Here is a 21,698-nt window from a genome sequence, read left to right on the forward strand (position 1 = left end):
AAGAGAACGTAGAAAGGTGTATACAAGAGAAAGTGGCCAACAGTGTCAAATTTTGCAGAAAGTCCAAAAAGGATGAAGACTGAGAAGATGCCATTAGATTTGGCAATTAAGAGATTGCTGCTATTTCTGGCCAAGATAGTTACCTGAATGGAGACACACAGTCTAGTTCCTACATATCTATTCCATCAAACAAACTAAAAATACCTCCAGACCAAATAATGATCAAGAAACTCAATGAGAAATGACAGTAATAATTCAGGTGGAGATGGAGATGCTTTTGGAAGAGTCATCATGATAACCACCCAAAGATAATTCCAAATTCAGTTCAAACTTTTAATAGTTGGTGTTAGAGGTACTAGAAAAATCACATTTGTAAAACATCTCTTGACTGGTGAATTTGAGAAATGTATAGTCACCCTGGGGACCAAGATTCATCTTCTTATATTCCCTTCTAACAGAATTCAATAGGAGATACAATTGGCCAAGAAAAATTTGATTGTCTGAGAGATGATTATTACATCTAAGCTCAGTGTGCCATTATATTTGATGTTAACACAGGGTAATTTACAAGAATTCACTTGACATAACGGGTTAATACAAGTATGTAAAAATATCCCTAGTCTTCCAAAAATCCATTGTCTTCCAAAAGTTAACTACAACTTTGAAAATACCTTGACTTGCTAGAAAATTTATTGGAGACCCTAATTTGGAGTTTGTTGCTATGCCTGCTCTTGTACCTCTAGAGATCATCACAGATCCAAAACTGGCAGCCCAGTATCAAAAGGAGTTAAAGATTGCTCAGACAACTGCATTCCCTGATGAAGATGATGACCTGTAAGGAAATGAAGCTAGAACCCAGAATCAGAGTTCTAGTTCTATAGGTAACTGACCTAATAATGTTAGTATCATAGCCTATTTGCCACTTTATTATATGCCTGAGCAAAACAGGTACTTAAAATTTGGATGCTAAAGGAGATGAATGGCCATCAGTGTGAACATGGCAGTTTTTAAAAATATAATCCATACTTTGGACTTGCTTATTTAACTATGTTGGACCACAATTACATTTCCCTCAAGTTCCAAATATAATATTGCTACAGTCTCAACACAGTATTCAGTGGTGAAAATTATTTAATACTGTCATTCTCATTCCTTTTTTTGTTAAGGTCATAATAAAGTTGTATTTCAAATATCTTTCCTAATATGGTATGTTGGCAATTATTCATAGGTACTACCTGCTTCACGTATCTACTAGGTCAGACTGGAAAGTTCATTCCTATCTTATGAATTGGGGTAGAACCTCAATATCTTTCAAGTTTCACCATTGCACATTTGAGTCAGACTTCAAAGGTAGCATGGGCTTTATGTCCATATTTAAGGCCCAGGCATTTGTAGTCCAAGTTTAATCAAGTACCCTGATGGACTTGTGACTAAAAACAATACAGCCTGTGTACTCCCTAGCCTACTCTTTTTTGGTTGAGTGTTTTTCCTTCTAATGCAATTTTGTAAGAAGAGATTGTGCGTTGTAGTCATACTACATAGCAAATAGTAATTTTTGGTTAGCTATCTTTGCAACTTTCAAAGGATTTAATGGACATAACCCAGCGTCTCACTTATCATACCAAATTTCATCTTTATATTTTGGATAGGAAAATGGAAATCCCAAAGTCATTGAGCCATTTAGAGCATTCCCGACTGATTCTCTAGCCTTACTATGATGCTTTTGGATTATTCCCACCTTTATCTGTTGTTTTTGATGCTTCAAACAAAGGTAGAATAGCTAACTTGCTCAAGCTTTCTTTTTTTATATAGTAGTACATAGAGATAAGCTATTATGTGACTTTTATTAATGTGATTTGGGTTCTCACATTCTTCTATAGCTGTGCACTGCAGCTGTTTAACTGACAGAACATTCACTCTAAAGTTCTGTGACACTGGGGGGAAAGAGAATGAATGAATAAAAATAAATTACAATGAAGTTTTCCTCCTTTAAACTCATAAAACTTCATTCTTTGGCAGTTTGATGAAACCTATGGACTTCTCAGGATAATGCTTTTAAAATACATAAAATAGGAACAACTAGGTGGCACAGTGGATAGAGCACTGGCCCTGGATTCAGGAGGACCTGAGTTCAAATACAGCCTCAGACACTTGACACTTACTAGCTGTGTGATCCTGGGCAAGTCACTTAACCCCAAGTGCCTCATCAAAAAACAAAAGAAAGAAAAGAAAATACATAAAATAAAACACAGAATTGCAAGGAAACCAGTCATATTGGAATATTGTGTGTGTGTGTGTGTGTTTTAAATTTCACTGACCCCAGGTGAAGAACTCTAGAAATTGCTTGCTATTCATCCATAATTTGATTTTTTTCCTCATAGCTGGTCACTATAAATTAGATGTTACCAAATTTGTTGTTCTTTTATATGTACAACCCTTTCATTAGGGCTCTCTCCACTACTTTCACTATCACAAAAGAACAGAATAAAAGCAAATATCTGTTATGTCCCAGACATTTGGAACAGCTATTTCCATATATCTTTTGGAAGCTTCTGACTTTTTAAAAAATTATATTTTATTTTATCTTCACATGTAGTCTTGAAAAACATTGGCCATGTCCAGAAAAATAAGTCAAAATCTTTGCCTCAAGTCTAACCACTTCTCTATCAGGAGGCATGTTTCATCATGAGACCTCTGAAACTATGGTTGGTCATTGTGTTAATCAGAGTTTCTAGGTCTTTCAAAGTTGGCCATCTTTACAATATTGTTGTTATTGTATAAATTGTTCTTTAGATTCTGCTCATCTCACTCTGTATCAGTTCATATAAACTGCCAGGTTTCTCTGAAACTGGCACCTAACTCATTTCTTACAGCACAATAGCACACACTCAGTTTCTAATTCTTTGCTACCACAAAAAGAGCTACTATAAATATTTTTTGTAAATATGGATCCTTTTTATTTTCTCTCTTTGGAATATAAGCCAAATCATGGTAACACTGGGTCAAAAAGTATGTACAATTTAGTAACTTTGGGGGCACAGTTCCAAACACCCTTCCAGAATGGCTGAACCAGTTCATAGCTCCAGCAACACTACATAACTGTACCTCTTTTCCCACAGCCCCTCCAGCATCTATCATTTTTTTCAAATCTGATAAGGGTGAAATAGAATCTTGGAGCTGTTTAATTTGCAATTCTCTAATTATTAGTGATTTAGAGTATTTATTTCACATGGCTATTGATAGCTTGGATTTCTTCTCTTGAGGACTGACTGTTCATATCCTTTGATCATTTATTAACTGGGAACCAATCAATAAGCATTTATTAAGTGCCTACTATGAGCCAAGTATTGTGCTAAGCACTGGGAATACAAAGAGGCAAAAACTTGTACCTGCCCTCAAGGAACTAACAATCTAATGGGTAGATGACATGCAAACAAATATATACAAAGCAAGCTATATACAGGATAAATGAAATAATTAACAAAGACACTAATGACAGTAGATTAGGAAGTGTTGAGGAAGCCTTCAGTAAAAGATGAAATCTTAGTTGGGATTTAAAGAAAGACAAGGAGATTATTAGTAGGCAGAGATAAGGGAGGTCATTCAAGGCAAGGGAGACAGCCAGAAAAAAATGCTGTGCAGAAAAGATGGAGTTTGTTTGGGGAATCAGCAAAAATACCTGTATCACTGGATTGAAGAGTATATGTCAGGGAGTAACATAAAAAAACTGGAAAGGTAGAAGGGGACTAGGTTATGAAGGGCTTTGATGCCAAACAGAGCATTTTGTATTTCATCCTGGAGGCAAGAGGAAACCACTAGAGTTTATGAGAAGGAGGGTAACATGATAGGACCTGCACTTCAGCGGATGAATGGAGGATGGATTAGAGTGGGGAAAGAACAGAGACAGGCAAACCCACCAAGTAGGCTATTACAATAATCCAGGTTTAAGATGATGAGGGCCCGAACTACAATGGTGGCAATGTCAGAGGAGAGAAGGGGGTATATTCAAGAGATGTTGCAAAGGTAAAATCAACAGGTCTTGGCTACAGATTAAATGTGGGGAGTGATAAAAAAATAAATAAATAAATAAATAAATAAATAAAAAAGGGGCAGCTAGATGGCGCAGTGGATAGAGCACCAGCCCTGGAATCAGGAGTACCTGAGTTCAAATCCGACCTCAGACACTTAACACTTAACTAGCTGTGTGACCCTGGGCAAGTCACTTAACCCCAATTGCCTCACTAAAAAAAAAATTAAATAAATAAAATAAAATAAAATAAAAAATAAATGTGGGGACTGAGAGATAATGAGGACTCCAGGATAACTACTAGGTTTTGCACCTGAGTGTCTAGGAACATGGTGTTGCCCTCTATAGTAATAGGGAAGGAGGAGGGAAAGATAATGAATTCTGTTTTGTACATATTTAGTTTAAGATGTCTACTGGAGGGGCAGCTAGGTGGCGCAGTGGATAGAGCACCGGCCCTGGAGTCAGGAGTACCTGAGTTCAAATCTGGCCTCAGACACTTGACACTTAATAGCTGTGTGACCCTGGGCAAGTCACTTAACCCCAACTGCCTCACTAAAAAACAAACAAACAAAAACAAACTAAAAAAGATGTCTACTGGACATCCATTTCAAGATGTCTAAAAGGTAGTTGGAGGTGCAAGACGAAGTCAGTAGAGAGTTTGAGGCAGAATAGGGAAATCTGAGAATCATCAGCATAGATATGGTAATTAAATTCATGGGAGCTGCTGAGATCTTATTATAAATTTGAATCAGTTCCCTATATATCACAGAAATGAGACCTTTATGAGAGAAACTTACTGCAAATATTTTCCCCCATTTATCTATAGATGTTTTAGGCTTTAGCTAATGATTGTGTGACTTAGAAATCTGTTGGGGGGGGGGCAGCTAGGTGGCGCAGTGGATAGAGCACCGGCCCTGGAGTCAGGAGGACCTGAGTTCAAATCCGACCTCAGACATTTGACACTTACTAGCTGTGTGACCCTGAGCAAAGTCACTTAACCCCAATTGCCTCACAAAGAAAAAAAAAAAAGAAATCTGTTGTGGTGGGCAGCTAGGTGGTGCAGTGGATAAAGCACCAAGCCCTGGAAGACCTAAGTTCAAATCTGGCCTCAGACACTTGACACGTACTAGCTGTGTGACCCTGGGCAAGTCACTTAACCCTCATTGCCCTGCCAAAAAAAAAAAGAAAGAAAGAAAAAAGAAATCTGTTGTGATAATTAGCCACAAAGCTAATAAAGATTTATCAACCGTCAGAGTGTCTGAGAAGATTGATGAGTATCACATAGATAGGTTGGTTTTCTTTCAATAGAGACACTGTTTTAAAAGTAAAACGTCTCCAAATATTTGTCCTAAAAAGGAAAGGACACTGTATATGTCTCATGACTGGGTAAAGAGGCATGAGTATTTTTGCTTCTAAGAAATATACTCTTCAAATCATCGTGATCCTTGAAATCATCCTAGTAAAGCTGATAAGAAGCTGTGGGTATCCAAAGAAAACTGCTAAAACTTACTTGCCATTCAGAATTGAATTTAAACATCCGGAGTGGTCTTAGCTTCATCCTCAGTACATGCCCCATTATCAACTAAGATATTTAGCTGAGTGGATTTGGTATACTGGCCCACAAATTTCTTGTCAGCCCTCCTCACATTTATCAGTTGGATCGTTATGATGCATTTGGAATCACAAAATCAAAGAATCTGAAAGTTGGAAGGCATCTCAACAGCCATCCAGTCTAATCCATAACCCAAGAGAATATCCACTATAATGTACCCAGTAAGTGGCCATGTAATCTCTACTGAAATGCCTCCAAGAAGAAAGAACCCCAAACCTTTTGAGAGGACCATTCCACTTTAGGACAATCTGAGCTGTTACTAAATTCTTCCTAACATTGAGGCTAAATTTTTTCTCTTTGCAACTTCCACCCATAGCTCCTGGTTGTCTTCTGAGGCCAAACAGCACAGATCTGATCCCTCCTCCACATGAAAGCCTTCAAATACTTGGACACAGCTATTATATACCAAGTATCTCTCATCTAGGCTAAACATACCCAGTTCCTTCAACAGATCTTCATGTCATGACTCAAGCCCCTACATCATCCTAGATATTCCTCTCAGACTGCCCTCTCATCTCTCAATTTCTTACGAGGTCTAATGAGTGCCAGGCACAGTGAGTTTCTCACTTCCCTATTCCTAGAAGTTATGCCTCCCTTAAGGTGGCCCAAGAGACCTAGCATGCTGCAAACTCATACTGAATTTACAGTCCACAAAAACCCTGAAATCTTTTTTTAGAATAACTGCTGGGGCAGCTAGGTGGTGCAGTGGATAAAGCACCAACCCTGGATTCAGGAAGACCTGAATTCAAATCTGGCCTCAGACACTTGACACTTACTAGCTGTGTGACCCTGGGCAAGTCACTCAACCTTCATTGTCCAGCAAAGAGTAACTGCTATCCCCTCATCTTTATACCTGTGAAGATGACTTTTTGGAATCACATACAAGACTTTACATTTATCTCTACAGAATCTCGTTTTATTAGATTCAGTCAGTGCTTACAAAGATCTTTCTAGATCTGTTATCCATTATCCATTATGTTAGATTTCCCTTCAAGTTTTGTGATCAGCAAATTTGATGAGCATACCATTTATGGTCTATGTTTTTACCAAAGTCATTGATAAAAAATATGAAACATAATAGAGCCATACACAGATCCTATGATATCTCCTGCCAATGTGTAATGAACAACTTTTTGAATCTTTCAATCTAACCAGTTCAGAATCTATCAGAATTGTATAATTGCCTAATCCATACATCTCCATCTTCACTGGAATAGTATGAGATGCTTTAGTAAAACAAAAAGGAAAAAGAAAGTTAAAATCTAGGTAAATTATATTTACAACATGCCCCATATCTACTAGTTCATTAATCCTATAAAAAAAAGAACTGAGTTAGTCTGGCATAAGCTGTTCATGAAACAATGCTGGCTCTTTGTAATCACCACTTCCCTCTCTAGATATTCATCAGACCATCTCTATTCACTGTAGAATTTTTCTAGGACTCCAAGTTAAGATCATTGACCTACAGTTTAGAGACTGTTCTCTTCCATTTTTTTGAAAACTGGGACAATTGTCTTCAAATCTTGTGGAAGCTCAAGCACTTTTCATCTTTCAAATATCAATGAGAGTGAGTCAGTAACATTTGATAATTTCAAGTTTCAAGATCCTTGAATGTATTTCATCTGGATTGGGTGATTTGATTTCATCAAGGACCAGACCCTCACATACTCACTTTGAATATCAACTCTGTTAGCCATTTTGGTTCTTTCATTTCCAGTAGGAAAGCCATTCCATTTTGCAGAGAAAATAGAAACAATATAAGAATTAAGCATCTCTTAAGGTCAATGTTGTTCATAAAACATTTTTTATTATGAACTTAATTACCAAATAAAATTAGCATTTCCATATACAAATTAGAATAAAGAGAATTATACAGGAAACTACAAATCTCAGTTATGTATAGTTTGTTTTTCCTTTTAAATATATAACATATAATAAATTCAATTAATAAAGCCTGGTTTTCTAACTTTATGTCTGTGTTTCTGTTCTTTCTTCTGTGCTTTAAAAAAATCCTTCAAATTAATTTTTTCAATCAGCAAAACTTTGATTTTTCCTCCCACCACTCACCCCCAGTTGAGAAAGAAAGAAAAACAAAACCTGTTACAAATATATGCATAGTGAAACAAAACAAATTTCTGCATTAGGCATGTTCAAAAAAAGTATAACTCATTCTGCACTCTGAGTCCTTCACCTCTCTATCAGGAAGTGGGTACTGGAATAATAATAACAACAACAATAATAACTAGCATTTGTATAGTGCTTTAAGGCTGGCAAAGCTCTTTAAAAATATTAAATCTTTTATCTTCACAATAACTCTGGGAGAAAAAACAAAAACAAAACAAAACAAAAAAACAATAACTGGGAGATAAGTGCTATTATTATCCCTATTTTACAGATGATATAAACAAGGCAGACAAAGGTTAAGTGACTTGCGCAGGGTAACATAGCTAGCATATGTCTGAAGCAGGATTTTTACTTAGGTCTTCCTGATTCCAAGTCCAATACTAACTAGCCACCTAACTGCCACAGTTGGTCATTATAGTGATTAGAGTCCTAAGTTCTTCAAAGTTGTGGTTTGTTTTTTGTTTTTTTAGTGAGGCAATTTGGGGTTAAGTGACTTGCCCAGGGTCACACAACTAGTAAGTGTTAAGTGTCTGAGGCTGGATTGGAACTCAGGTACTCCTGACTCCAGGGCTGGTGCTCTATCCACTGCACCACCTAGCTGCCCCCCCCCCTCAAAGTTGTCTTTCTTCAAAGTATAATATAATAATACTATAAAGAAAAACAAAAACTTTGAAAGATTTAAGAATTCTGATCACTGCAATGACCAGCTATGATTCCAGAGAACTAATGATGAAGGAGAGAGCTAATAGACTAAAGAAGCAGAATGAGATACATTTTTTGGACGTGTGGATTTGGCTCATTGATAACAGTTTGCAAAGCTTTGTTCAATAATATTCCACTTGGCTGACCTTATCGGTTCTCACTGTTTCAGTGATTATCTCCATGCAGATGACTCTCAGATCTACTTGTCCAGCCAGCCCTAACTTTTAGCCTTGACTATCCAACTGCCTTCTAGATATGTCAAACTATATGAACCATAGATATCTTAAACTCAACATATCCAGAGCTGAACTCATCATCTTTATCTCCAAGCTCTCACTACTCCCTAACTTCCTTATTACTGCGGAAGGGTCCAGCAGTCACCCAAGCTCACAACCCACAACCGAGGTGTCAGATATTCTCTCTCTTTGTCTCTGCATTTCTCTGTCTCTTTCTCCATAGCCATTCGATGGCTGTCAGGCATTTCGACCTTATTAACAGCTCTCCTATACATCCCTTTCCCTCCTCAGACACTACAACCATCCTGGTACAAACCTCATTACCTCAAGCCTAGACTATTGCAGTAGCCTGCTATTTGGTCTCCTTGCTTCCGATCCATCCTCACCCAGCTGGCAAATTGATCTTAAGATGTAGATCTGACCATAACCACCTCCGTTTTCAATAAATTCCAGTCACTATTACCTCCAAGATCAAATATGAAATTTTCTATTTGACTTTCAAAATTTTTCATAACCTTGTCCTACCCTATCTTCCTAGTCTTCCTACTCTTTATTCCTCTCCAAATACTCTGTGTGATCCACTGACACTCTCCTCGACGCTATTTCTCACAAAAGACCCTAAATCTCCAAACCCCAAGTGCTTTCACTCACTGTCCCTCATGCCTGGAACAGACTCCTGCCTCATTTCTGCCTACTAAAGTTCCCTGTCTTCCTTCAAATCTCAGCCAAAGTCCCACCCTCTTCAAAAAATGTTTTCTATGTTTTACATGACTATACATGTATAACATATTGAATGACTTGAGTTCTTAAGGGAGGGGTGGGATGGGAGGGAGGAATTTAGAACACAAAGTTTTAAAAATTGATGTTAAAATTTGTTTTTACGGGGGCAGCTAGGTGGTGCAGTGGATAAAGCACCGGCCCTGGATTCAGGAGTACCTGAGTTCAAATCCAGCCTCAGACACTTGACACTTACTAGCTGTGTGACTCTGGGCAAGTCACTGAACCCCCATTGCCCCACCAAAAAAAAAAAAATTTGTTTTTACATGTAATTTGGGGAAAAAATAAAATTCTAAATAAATGGGGGAAAAAATACTTCAAAACACCACAGAAAGTAAAGTTGTTCTTCTGTATATATAAGAAGATGTGTGCTGCAAGCAATAAACTGGCTTCCTTTAGGAGTGGTTTCTCAAAGTTAAAAAAAAAAAAGTTTTCTAGCCTTCCTTAATCTATTGCCTTCTCTTTAAGACTATTCCCAGTAGAAATTGAAGGGATGCCCCATCAATTGGTGAATGGCTGAACAAGTTATGGTATATGATTGTGATGGAATACTATTATGCTATACAAAATGAGCAGGATGGTTTCAGAAAAACCTGGAAAGACTTACATGAACTGATGCAAAGTGAATTGAGCAGAATGAGGAGAAAAGTGTACACAGTAACAGCAATAGTGTATAATGATCAACTGGAAATGACTTAGTTGTTCTTAGAAATACAATAATCAAAAAAAAAAAAAGGTAAAAAATGTGGGGCAGCTGGGTGGCGCAGTGGATAAAGCACTGGCCCTGGATTCAGGAGGACCTGAGTTCCAATCCAGCCTCAGACACTTGACACGTACTAGCTGTGTGACCCTGGGCAAGTCACTTAACCCCAATTGCCTCACCCCCCCCCAAAAAAAGGTAAAAGTGAAATACAATGATCCAAGACAATTCCAAAGGATTTATGATGAAAAATGCTATCACCAGAGAAAGAACTGATGGAGTCTCAATGCAGACTGAAACACACTGTTTTTACTTTCTTTATTTTTCTTGGCTTTTTTGGGGGGGGTCTGCGTTCTCTTTTGCAACATGGCTAATGTCATATGTTTTGCATAACTGCACATGTATAATCTATATTAAATTGCTTGCCTTTTCAAGGGAGGGAGGGAGATAATTTACAACTCAATTTTTTTTTTTTAATGTCGGGGCAGCTAGGTGGCTCAGTGGATAAAGCACCACCCTGAATTCAGGAAGACCTGAATTCAAATCTGACCTCAGACACTTGACACTTACTAGCTGTGTGACCCTGGGCAAGTCACTTAACCCTCACTGCCCTGCAAAAACAAAAAAACAACAACAAATGTCAAAAAAAATTTTATATGTAATTGAGAAAAAAATAAGAGTGCAAAAAAAGGACTATTTCCTATATTAGACTGTGATCTCCTTGAGAGCAGGGACTTTTTTTTCTTTTGTTTTCAAATCAGCACAAGACCTCACACATAATAGGCACTTAATAAATGTTAGTTGATTGTCCTCTTCCTAAAACTCTCCACCTATAAAATAACAAGGAAAAGAACTGATTGAAATGAGTTAAGTTACACTTTATGCTAAAACCTAGAGATAAGTTCAATTCCAACCCAAGAGGGCAGATTTGACAATGTTCTCCAGTGAACTTGGATAGGAAAGTAAGGGAAACAAAGCAGGAAATTATCCATATTAACCCCCAGGTCATCTCTGTTCCAAAGGACCTCCATTTAGTTCCTACAAATAGATAAGCTTTAGAGGATCCTAGAATAAACACAACACACTACTTAATTTTGTGACATTGGATAAGTCACAATTTTGGGGGATCTCAGCTGCCTCATGTATAAGATGATGAAGTAAGGAACTCTAATATTATTGTCTAGTTCTAGGATTGCTTAACTCAAATACAAGACATGAGAACTGGATCAGAATTTGGGCCCACTAGACTTGATATGACCTATACCAGAAACCTTTTGGGATCCACTTAAGACTCCAAAGGATTTTCTGGAACTAGGCCAGAAGTCAGTTGCAGGATCTCACTCAATTCTAAGCCATACTTACTTCCCTTACTACAGAATCTTTTCAATTTCTCAAATTCTCATGTCTAAATCTAAGTTATTCAAGTTTCAGTCACTGACAGTTAATCAAATCAAGAGCTTAGAGAGCTAAAGGCAAAACTACCACAAGATGACCCAGTTCATTCTCCCGAAGCAACCACAAGGACATGGCTAAATACTGGTGAGACATTCTCAGTCAGTGTGACCAACACCTGATTCATCTATCAAATAACAAAGTAAGTCATATGGTCAGATGTGTTCATCACTAGTATTTACATAAACACAAACCAGATAAGATACATTTAAGAATTTTAGTCTAACAAATTTGGAATTTCTTTCATTAAGTCAATTTGCCTTATTCTCCAAAGACTTTAATATTCTTCATTCTCCCATACTGAAAGAAAATCCTTTCAACTGCTGCTGCTCCTTTCATATGAAAGCAACTTCCTTCCATTTAATAAATCATTTCTCCATCCAAAAATTCTTAGTTTTGTAGAAGATCTCTAAAAGAATTATGTAGGGACAGCTAGGTGGCACAGTGGATAAAGCACTAGCCCTGGATTCAGGAGTACCTGAGTTCAAATCCAACCTCAGACACTTGACACTTACTAGCTGTGTGACCCTGGGCAAGTCGCTTAACCCCTATTGCCCCGCCCCCCCCAATTATGTATACTGGGGAGAAAAAACAAAAGCTGTTCCCATGCACTATAAATTGATGAAATGAAGGTAGGTATGTCTAACCTAAAAACCATATGTTTATTTTTATTACCCTCTACACTGGGGAATTCAGGCTGCTGCCTGAAAAGGTGAGGTTTTTTCCCCCATGTATAGCTGAATACTGTAATGGAACTAAATACAAAGCTAGCAAGCAGATACATGAATAGAGCTGCGGGAAACTATCAATGGAAAAGTGATGTCAAATAAATAAGCCTATGACAGTCACAATCGCAAATGAAATTAGTAAGTCACTGGCTACATAGTCAAAGGCAGAGATTTCCTTGTCTCCAATCCTCCCTCCTTTTTAATAAGTGCAGCTAAGAGTCAAGGTCACAAAGATCACTTAAATTTTTGTTGTTATTGTTGTTTGCCCTTCATTCTAGAAGAGGACCATGACATTAGGGTGATGCCATGATTTGAGCTGAATTGGATTTAAGTGAGGGAAGAGACTGATTAATTAAAGACATGAGAATCATGGACAAATTCAGCAAATCAAAATGAGACCACTCCCTTTCCAGTGTGTTTAACACACAGCCCTGAGGATTTTTAGGTGTGTATTTTTTTTTTTTAAGCGAGGCAATTGGGGTTAAGTGACTTGCCCAGGGTCACACAGCTAGTAAGTGTTAAGTGTCTGAGGCTGGATTTGAACCCAGGTACTCCTGACTCCAGGGCCGGTGCTTTATCCACTGCGCCACCTAGCTGCCCCAGGTGTGTATTATTTTGAACAATTTACCAACCAGGAGAAGGGCAATATTATGTACAAAAATGCCTTCATTATGACATACTGTTCCTTCTATAACTAAGTTTGATATGTCTAACTTCTCAGCTCTAAAGTTTTAGTGCCATCAGCAAGTGCAAAATGATTTTGCAAGGCTGAGTTCTTCCTTCTCTAGAAAGCTATGGAATACACTCTGATCTTGATATCTATATAGGAATAGTGTGAAGAGTGGGACAAAGGCAATTTGATGTTCAGTGACAAAGTAGAATGGTCTGAAAGCTCTAGAATTTTTTTAAGTGGAGACTAGTTTAATGAGGTTGAAATTTTTCTGTTTTTTTTTTTAAATATAGGACCTAGCAAATTTTCAAGCTTTTGAAAAGCACTTAGTGGTTTCAAGCCAGTTCTGCAGGCATAAACTATGTAAACTACTTACCACACAAATGAGAAATTATTAAAGCTCAAATTTCCATTATAATTATGCCATCCTCATTTTCAATTTATCAGATAATTTTCCTCCCAAAAGCTCAAGTCAATGGGGACTTATCTCCACCTTCACATTCCACAGGTAAATAAAAGGAATCACAAGAAGGAAATTTGTTCACAGACTGAAAACAAATCAACTTGTTTAGAATACACTTCAATTACCCTATTTAAGTGCTTACAGTCATGAAGGGATTGGATTCTATTCCATTCTAACCTAATCATGTCCAACAGGAAATAAAGCTTTAAGAAGCCCAGAGAAAAAGTCCCATATGTACAAAAAAAATTTTATAGACATGCTCTTTTTGGAGTAGCAAAAGAATTGCTAATAAAGTAGCAAGTGACTAAAGAATAGCAGAACAAACTGTGGTTTACCAATGAATAAATTTAAAAGAATTTAAAAGAACCTGAAAAAGTCTTCTTCAAAATGATACAGAATATGTAAACTGAACCAGAACAATTTAAACAATGATCAAAATAATTATTTTGTTGTTGTTGAGGCAATTGGGGTTAAGTGACTTGCCTAAGCTCACACAGCTAGTAAGTGTTAAGTGTCTGAGGCTGAATTTGAACTCAGGTTCTCCTGACTCCAGGGCCAGTACTCTATCCACTATGGCACCTAGCTGCCCTGATCAAAATAATTTAAAGGAAAACAGTAATGAAAAATCTCAGAACTTTGATCAGTGACCAATACCGACTTCAGAAGATTAATGGTGAAGTATGCTTCCTGTCTCTTGGATGGGAGGTGGTAGACTACAGGTGTAGAATAAGGTATACATATACTGTCAGACATGATTAGTTTTGCTTAATTGTACTTTGTCACAAGGGAAAATCCTATTGGGGGTGGGGGCAGCATTGTGAAAATGACAACAATGTTTTTAAAATAAGGTTTTCAATACTTTTTTGAGAGAAGCCCAAAAGCTTCAAAGAATTCATTTTAAATGGAAGACTGTTGATGGAGAGGATGAAAAGAGAACTCTCCCAAGTGAAAAGAATTAGATAAAGGAAAAAAGATTCTCATGAGTCACAAATTTCATCCACTAACCAAGAGGCCACAATGAAGAAGTTAATTTGCATATCTTTCCTATAAATTACTATTCTTTCAAGTTCTGTTTAAAACAAAAACATCACAAGATTTTTAAGATAAATAGAATTTAAATGTATCACTCATCAAAGCAAAAGACAAAAGTGAATCACATTCTACATATTGCCAAAGGATATCTTGTCAGTGACCATGGTGAGGAAGAGGAAAATCTAACAGCTCTATCTATAGCACAGAAGTGAAATCTCTCTCTTACCATAATGACTGGCATTTCAGCATGAAAGATGGTAAAAGAGAATAGGCAGCCAACTTTTACCAAAGGCATTTATTAAAGAAATTGATACTTGGACAGGAAAACCCACAACTCTCCCTTTCTCTGAGGCTTAGTGGATAGGGCATTTTTTCCTACTACACATTCAGGTCATGGGAAGATGGACTCAAGAAAGGACTATTTTCATCACACAGAACTGACAATCCTACATACTAGCAAATGGGTAGGAGGAGATACATCACCAGAAAGGCAAGAATAGAAGAAATCTTTTTCTTATCCTCCCTTCTGGACAAGAAAAGAGGCAAAGGTACTGTAATGTTTGGAGACAGAATGTATTGAGTATGAGGCTTGTTCACTGAAAATGGTGAGCAGAAAGGAAGAGATGAGAAGTCATCATCAAAAGAGAGACCAACAGCCACTAGAGATGCAAAAATAAAAAGAGTAATCCCAGTAGTTGGGGTTTATAGAGCAGGAAGGGTCTGTCTGGTAAAATGACTTCTCTTTTTCCAAGCAGGAAATGGTCTATCCATCCCTACTATTCAAGAAATCTCTAGGTCAAGAGTTCTTAACCTGAGGTCCAGTGACCCCCTAGGAGGTCCATGGATAGATTTCAGGAAATCCATGAGGAAGGAATGATTTCTTTATTTCAATATAATTGGTTTCCTTGATAATTCTATGTGTTTATTTTATGCATTTAAAAATATTAATCTGAGAAAGGTGCATAGGCTTCACCAGATTGCCAAAGAAGTCTATGATACCAAAAAGGTAAAAAAAACCTGGTTTGAAGTAAAAAATCCTCATCTCATCCTCAAGATCTCCATTCCCCAGTAGGTAGGAAGAAAGATATTCAATTGGGGGGGGGGGAGGAGAGGGAGAGGGGAAAGAGACAGAGAAAAAAAGGGGGAGAGGGGAAAGAGACAGAGAAAAAAGGGGGAGATGAGAAAGGAGACAGAAAGGGGGTGAGAGGGAAAAGAGAGGTGGCTGAGGGAAGGAAAGAGAGGGTGGGGGTAAGGAGAGAGAAAGAGAAGGGGAATGGGAGAAAAAAGAGAGGGAGTAGGGAGGAAAAAAAGGTAGAGGAGAAAGAGGGGGAGAAAGAGGGGAGGAGAGAAAAGGGGAGGAGGAAAGGGGAAATAGAAAGGAAAGGGGAAGAGGGAGAAAAGAACAGAAAGGGAGGCGAGGGGGGAAAAGAAGAAAGAGGTGGCTGAGGGAAGGAGAGAGTAAGAGAGTCAGGGGGAGGAGAGAGAAAGAGGAGGAAGGAGAAAAGGGGAGGAGAAAGGAGGGAGGGAGGGAGAGAGAGGGAGAGAGAGAGAATGTGTGTGTGTGTGTGTGTGTGTGTGTGTGTGTGTACACACGTACGTACACACACAGGCAGTGAAGGCGAGCGGATCCTCCACCACGAGCTGAAGGGAGCTCTCCAGTCCCGGTGCCCCCGTGGGGGGGGGAGGGGGGAGGAGGAGGAGGAGGAGGAGGAGGAAGGGCGCTCCTCCCCTGACACTTACAAGAACACATGGTCCTGTCACCCGCAGCCAGGGCTCCCGGCACCGGAGGGGATCGGGCTGTGAGTGTCCCGGCAGGGCTCCCCGGGGCTCGGGCTGCTCCCTCCCCCGCCCCGCGCCGCCCTTCCCCCGCCCCCCGCGCCGGCGGCCCGGGCCCCGGTACCTTCTTGACGGTGCGAGGCGCCTCGGTGACGGTGCCGTCGGGGCTGACCAGGGCCTCGCCGCCGTCGCGATGCCGCTGATGCTGGTGATGCGGGTCGCTCCGCTTCATGGCCGACGCCTGCGGCACCTTCCCAGCGGGCGGGGCGGCGGCGGGGCAGAGAGTGGCGGGGCCGGGGGCCGGGGGCCGCTCTGCGGCCGGAGCCAGAGCCGGAGCCAGGACCGGAGCCGGGGCCGGGGCCGGGGCCGGGGCAGGAGCTTCGGGGTCCCCGGCGCCCGCCGGAGGGGCCATGGCGGCTACGGCCGCCGCGCTCATTCCGAGCTGCGGCTCGGGATCCGGAGGGCTTAGGTCCTTCAGCTCCACCTCAGGCACCTTGGCGGCAGCAGCTGCTGACACGACCTGCACAGACATCCCAGTCTCCGCTACTCCCGATGCTGCCACTGCCGCTGCCGCTGCCGCCGCCACTGCCGCCTCAGACTCAGACTCCGGCTCCCGCTCGGCCCCGCCCCCCTCGCCTCCTCCCCTCCCCCATCCCGCTCCTGATCCTCCTCCGCCTCCGCCTCCTCCTCCTTCACTCTCCTCCCACCCCACCCTACCCTCACCCCGGCTCCCAGCCCCACCCCCGCTTCCTGCTCGCGCGGCGCCACGGGACTTGTAGTGCGCTTGCCCTGGACTTCACGCGCCAAGAAGGGACGTAGAGACCTCAGTCCCCGACGTGCTCTGCGCGAGCAAAGAGCGGACTGGCCCGCAAAGCCCCACGAGAATTGTAGTTCTTCGTGCGCTCCCGCGGAACTTGGCCCTTTCTCTCTGGGAGTGGCTCAATTTGGGGTCCTAAGGGGCGGAGCAGAGGGAGGAAAGGGAACGAGGTTGGCTAGGGTCCGCGGCTTAGGAGAGGAGAGGGCGTCCAGAGGAGATGTGATTTAAAGGGAAAGATAGCCACAAAGCACATGCTGGGGACAGAGGGATGATGAAGAGGGTGGATTGCTACTCTGCCTGTGAATTTCCACAGTGGCCACGTTTATGTTCACATGCATTGAAGGGAAAGGCCACATATCATGTGCTGAGGCCCTCAGCTGGGAGCTGGAACATTGGCTTTTTATTCACAGGACTAGGAGCTCAAAGGGAATTTAGAGGTCACCCAGCCCTACCTCCTCCATTTTTACTGATGAAGCTAAAGTCCAGGGAAGTTGTGACTTTCTCAAGGTCACACATGGAGGAAATGGCAGACCTGAGGTTTATGGGTCCAAATCCCATGTCCCTTCAGAGAAAATGTTGTCTCTTCTGGCTGTTGGATCATTTTCATTGTGAAATCTGGGGTCCTGAAAATCTTTTTGTCCTCTATAAAATGGATATTTACACCCCTGCCCTAAAATTCAGTGGTTTTGTCTCAGACAAAATAAATTAGCACTTGAGAGCCACTTGCCCTAACACAAGAAACTCTCTTGGGACAGCAAAATGGTTCATCTTAGCTAGAAATATTAGAGATACGAACCTTGCTGATAAAAACTATCTTCAAATGTCTCATTTGCTCAGCACCATAATTCTTACCCCTAAACTACGAAAGGAAAAATGGAGCTCAGAAAAGGAGAAGCAGCTCATTTATTAAGAGAACCGACTTTTGATTGTACATCCCCAAAAGATGTTTGTATGTTAACCAAGAGGGCTAATTTTCCAATTTGCCAGCCCTAAGACCTAGAACTCTGTCTAATAACAGCCCGGCAACTTGGGATTCTACCCACGTACTTGGTGGAAATTGTGCGATTCTTAATACTAGCTCTTTCATAATCTTTGTGGCCATGGGCAAGGCACTTAACCATTTCTGGATCCCAGTTTTCTCATAAGTAAAAAGAGGGAGTTAGGTTAGATGACCTTTAAGGTCCAGATTAAATACTGTGATCTTATAATGAAGTCATCCGAAGGCATAGGCCTCAGTTCTGCCTTCCCTGGATTCATTAGATCTGACAGGCATGGCTACTTGAAAGTCCATTGAGCACTTTCATTTCCACAAAGCCCAGATGCTAGGCCTCCTTCCTTTCAGCTTTCTCTCTCCATACCACCTGAAATTCAGACAGAATTTCCTTCCTCTTCCAGAGAACAAGGCAAGAGCTCCATCTTCCAGCTGTTGAGAAGGATTAGCAGTTCTGTAACTGATTTATCTCCCTCTTCCTCCTGGAAGTAGACAGAGGAGGTTGTATGTAGCCACCTGGTGTGCAACAGACCAAGCAGGCAGCAGTTGCCTATCTGAGATGCCAAAAGGATTGGTTACCTGAGCTTGGCTTGTGCTTTCCTGTTCTCCCCCATCCCAATTCCTTCCTTCACATAGGAGTACACAGAGCCAACAGCTATTCAGCCCAAGGCCTTGTTCCAGTTTGTTAATTCCCATTTGTCCCAATCATGCCCATCAGAGGAGTTCCTTAATCATCACATTTGTTCTTCTCAGTATCTTTGAGAGGCAAGAAGGGAATTGTTCTCTTCATTTAGCAGTTAGAAGAAGTGAAGCAGAAAAAAGTCTACTTTCTTTTGATTATCTTGCAATCCAGACTCCAAAGCCAATGTGCTCCCTCTGGTTCTCCCTGGTAAATACTATGACCTTCATTTCAAGCAAAATGGTAACTAGGATTTTTTTTTTTTGCCTGGGGCAAAAACAATGTGTATGAGGATACAGGTGGCCAGTAGAGGACAATCTAGTGAGGAGAAGGGAAGGGAGGAGAGGACAATCCAACTTCAGTTGCAGGCATGCTTGGAGAAAGGGTGAACCCTGGGAGGAAATTCAAGACATAGGTGAGGAAAGTTTATAGCTGTGACACCTTGTGGATAACAGCCTGGGGTTGGGCAAAGGAGTAGGGTCATCCTATGCACAGGCTAGAAGAAGGTCATGGTGAAATGTAAAGACTGTGGTCTCTGAACCACACAAAGAATCATTCCACCCTCCACTTCCCACCCCAACCCCCATGCCCCCATGCTTACACATTCAAAAAAACTACAATTGCTATAGTCTAATCTCATCTCCAACTTCAAGACCCAAGTATAGTAGGGCTCAGGTGCTGGGAGGGGTATTAACCAAGTAACTCTCATGAATTTTTTCCCCAAGATGTCAGTGAAGTTATAGAATACATGAGGAAGGTAACAGATAGCAAGGCATTAGGATTTTAAATGGAAGGAAAAAGAAATGTCTACATTTCTTATCCCTGAGGGTATGAAGAAGTATTTTGGTAAAGCTTTTTGGGATTAGAGGGTTTACCATTGGATAACTGAAGGATGAATGCGCCAAGCCTCTGGTATCCTTTTAAAAAGCAAGACAAACCTTTGTGAACTGTGAACAAGAACCCTCTTAAGAGGGAATTGCTCTTGGGGTGGGGTTGAATGAAGATGAGACTTTCTCTTTCTTCCCCGATCAACCATAATATCTTTCAATGACACTAGGAAGCACTGAGCAGGCCTAGTATTGGAGGCAGGAAGCAGCTCTGAGTAGTTGTGAATCCTGTAAGTCAAGAAGAGAGCCAGCCCTTTGTTGTTGTTTTTCAGTTGTGTTTCTCTTTGTGACCCCATTTGGGGTTTTCTTGACAAAGATACTGGAGTGGTTTACCATTTCCTTCTCCAGCTCATTTTACAGATAAGGAAACTGAGGCAAACAGGGTGAAGTGAATTGCCCAGGATCAGATAACTAGTAAATGTCTGAGGCCAGATTTGAACTCAGAAAGATGAATCTTCTTGACTCTAGGTGCAACACTCTATCCATTTCACCACTTAAGGGTCCATAGCAATACCTCTGCTTTGAACTAATTGTGTCCTCAGACTGACTTTTTTTGTTGTTGTTGTTTGTTTGTTGCAGGGCAATGGGGGTTAAGTGACTTGCCCAGGGTCACACAGCTCGTAAGTGTCAAGTGTCTGAGGCCGGATTTGAACTCAGGTACTCCTGAATCCAGGGCCAGTGCTTTATCCACTGTGCCACCTAGCCGCCCCCAGACTAACTTTTAAAGGTAAGGGCTCATAGAGTACCTTGAGACTGGAGTTTAACCTGTGAATTCAATTAGGTGGAACTTAAAAATATGGGGTATACTGATAAGCCTCCAAAACTCATCCATAAAGTTGTCCTGATTCCACCTTCAGACACAGACATTGAGGCTTACAACAGGGGAACGTTTCTGGGTGTCTATAATAAGACCATAGGCATAGCCTCCCTTCACTACCCCTTCCTCCCAACTCACACCCATAAAAAAAAAGCATTGTGACATTAACTGAGTCTTCGGAGCCCCTCTTCTGTACAGCTGACATTGGAATTAAATCCCCCTACCTCCCAGGAGAAAATGACTTATCTGGACTTTCCAGAGATATGATAGTAAACATAAGGAGCATGAGCACAGGGAGAAGGAAGCTGATATTTTCCCTTTATGTGAGAACCTTCCCTGGTAGGAACCAACCACCAAGACTACATCACCTAGATTCCAACCTTATATGAGCCCTAGATTGCATGGGATCCTAAGTCTTAAAGACTTGCATTTTCAACTCTCTTTTCTTTTTTTTTTTTTTGGTGAGGCGATTGGGGTTAAGTGACTTGCCCAGGGTCACACAGCTAGTAAGTGTCAAGTGTCTGAGGTCGGATTTGAACTCAGGTACTCCTGACTCCAGAGCTGGTGCTTTATCCACTTCACCATCTAGCTGCCCTCTCAACTCTCTTTTCTACCCACCTCAGTTTAACTAGCTCTCAACACTGCACTAGTGACTACAGTTTCCTGATACTAGACTTCAGTTACAGATTAAATGAGCACGGATTGGGCTTGATGTAGAGGGATTCCTACTTTGAGTGGAGAGATGGGTTAGGTGACCTCTGAGGACCCTTCAAAGAGTAGGAGACGTTTTCATGCCTTCCAAATGAGAAAGCACTTTATTCCTAGAGATCCAGCTGACACTGAAAAGGGCAGATCATGACTAGATTCCTCTCCAGCCTATTGGAAGGCATACAACAGGCTGTTTGCGGGGCAACTAGGTGGTGCAGTAGATAGAGTTCTGGGCTTAGAATCAGGAAGACATCTTCATGAGCTCAAATCTCACCTCAGACACTCAACTAGCCAGGTCACCCTGGCCAAGTTATTTAACCCCATTTGCCTCAGCTCCTCATCTGTGAAATGAGCTGGAGTAGGAAATGGCAAAACACTCCAGTATCTTTGCCAAAAAAAAAACCCAAATGGAATCATGAAGAGTTGAACAGGACTGAACAACAACAAAGAAAGTTTTGCTTATAGAGTTAGACGTTCCTGAAGCAAATATTCCTAGGGAG

At 40.9% G+C, this 21,698-nt stretch overlaps 1 protein-coding gene across 5 annotated transcripts in view; it reads right to left on the reverse strand.

Annotated features, from left to right (window-relative positions):
- Positions 1-16,923, reverse strand: part of AHCYL2 (adenosylhomocysteinase like 2) — a 160,585-nt gene extending 143,662 nt beyond the window's left edge. For all 5 annotated transcript variants that reach the window (XM_043966503.1, XM_043966502.1, XM_043966506.1 and 2 more), the window contains exon 1: positions 16,424-16,923. In XM_043966503.1, the coding sequence (XP_043822438.1) occupies positions 16,424-16,831 (408 nt within the window). In that variant the 5' untranslated portion in view covers positions 16,832-16,923. The remainder of the gene's footprint in view (positions 1-16,423) is intronic.
- Positions 16,924-21,698: the final 4,775 nt, after the last annotated feature.

Source organism: Dromiciops gliroides, chromosome 5 (assembly GCF_019393635.1).
Source record: "Dromiciops gliroides isolate mDroGli1 chromosome 5, mDroGli1.pri, whole genome shotgun sequence".
Classification (NCBI taxonomy): domain Eukaryota; kingdom Metazoa; phylum Chordata; class Mammalia; order Microbiotheria; family Microbiotheriidae; genus Dromiciops; species Dromiciops gliroides.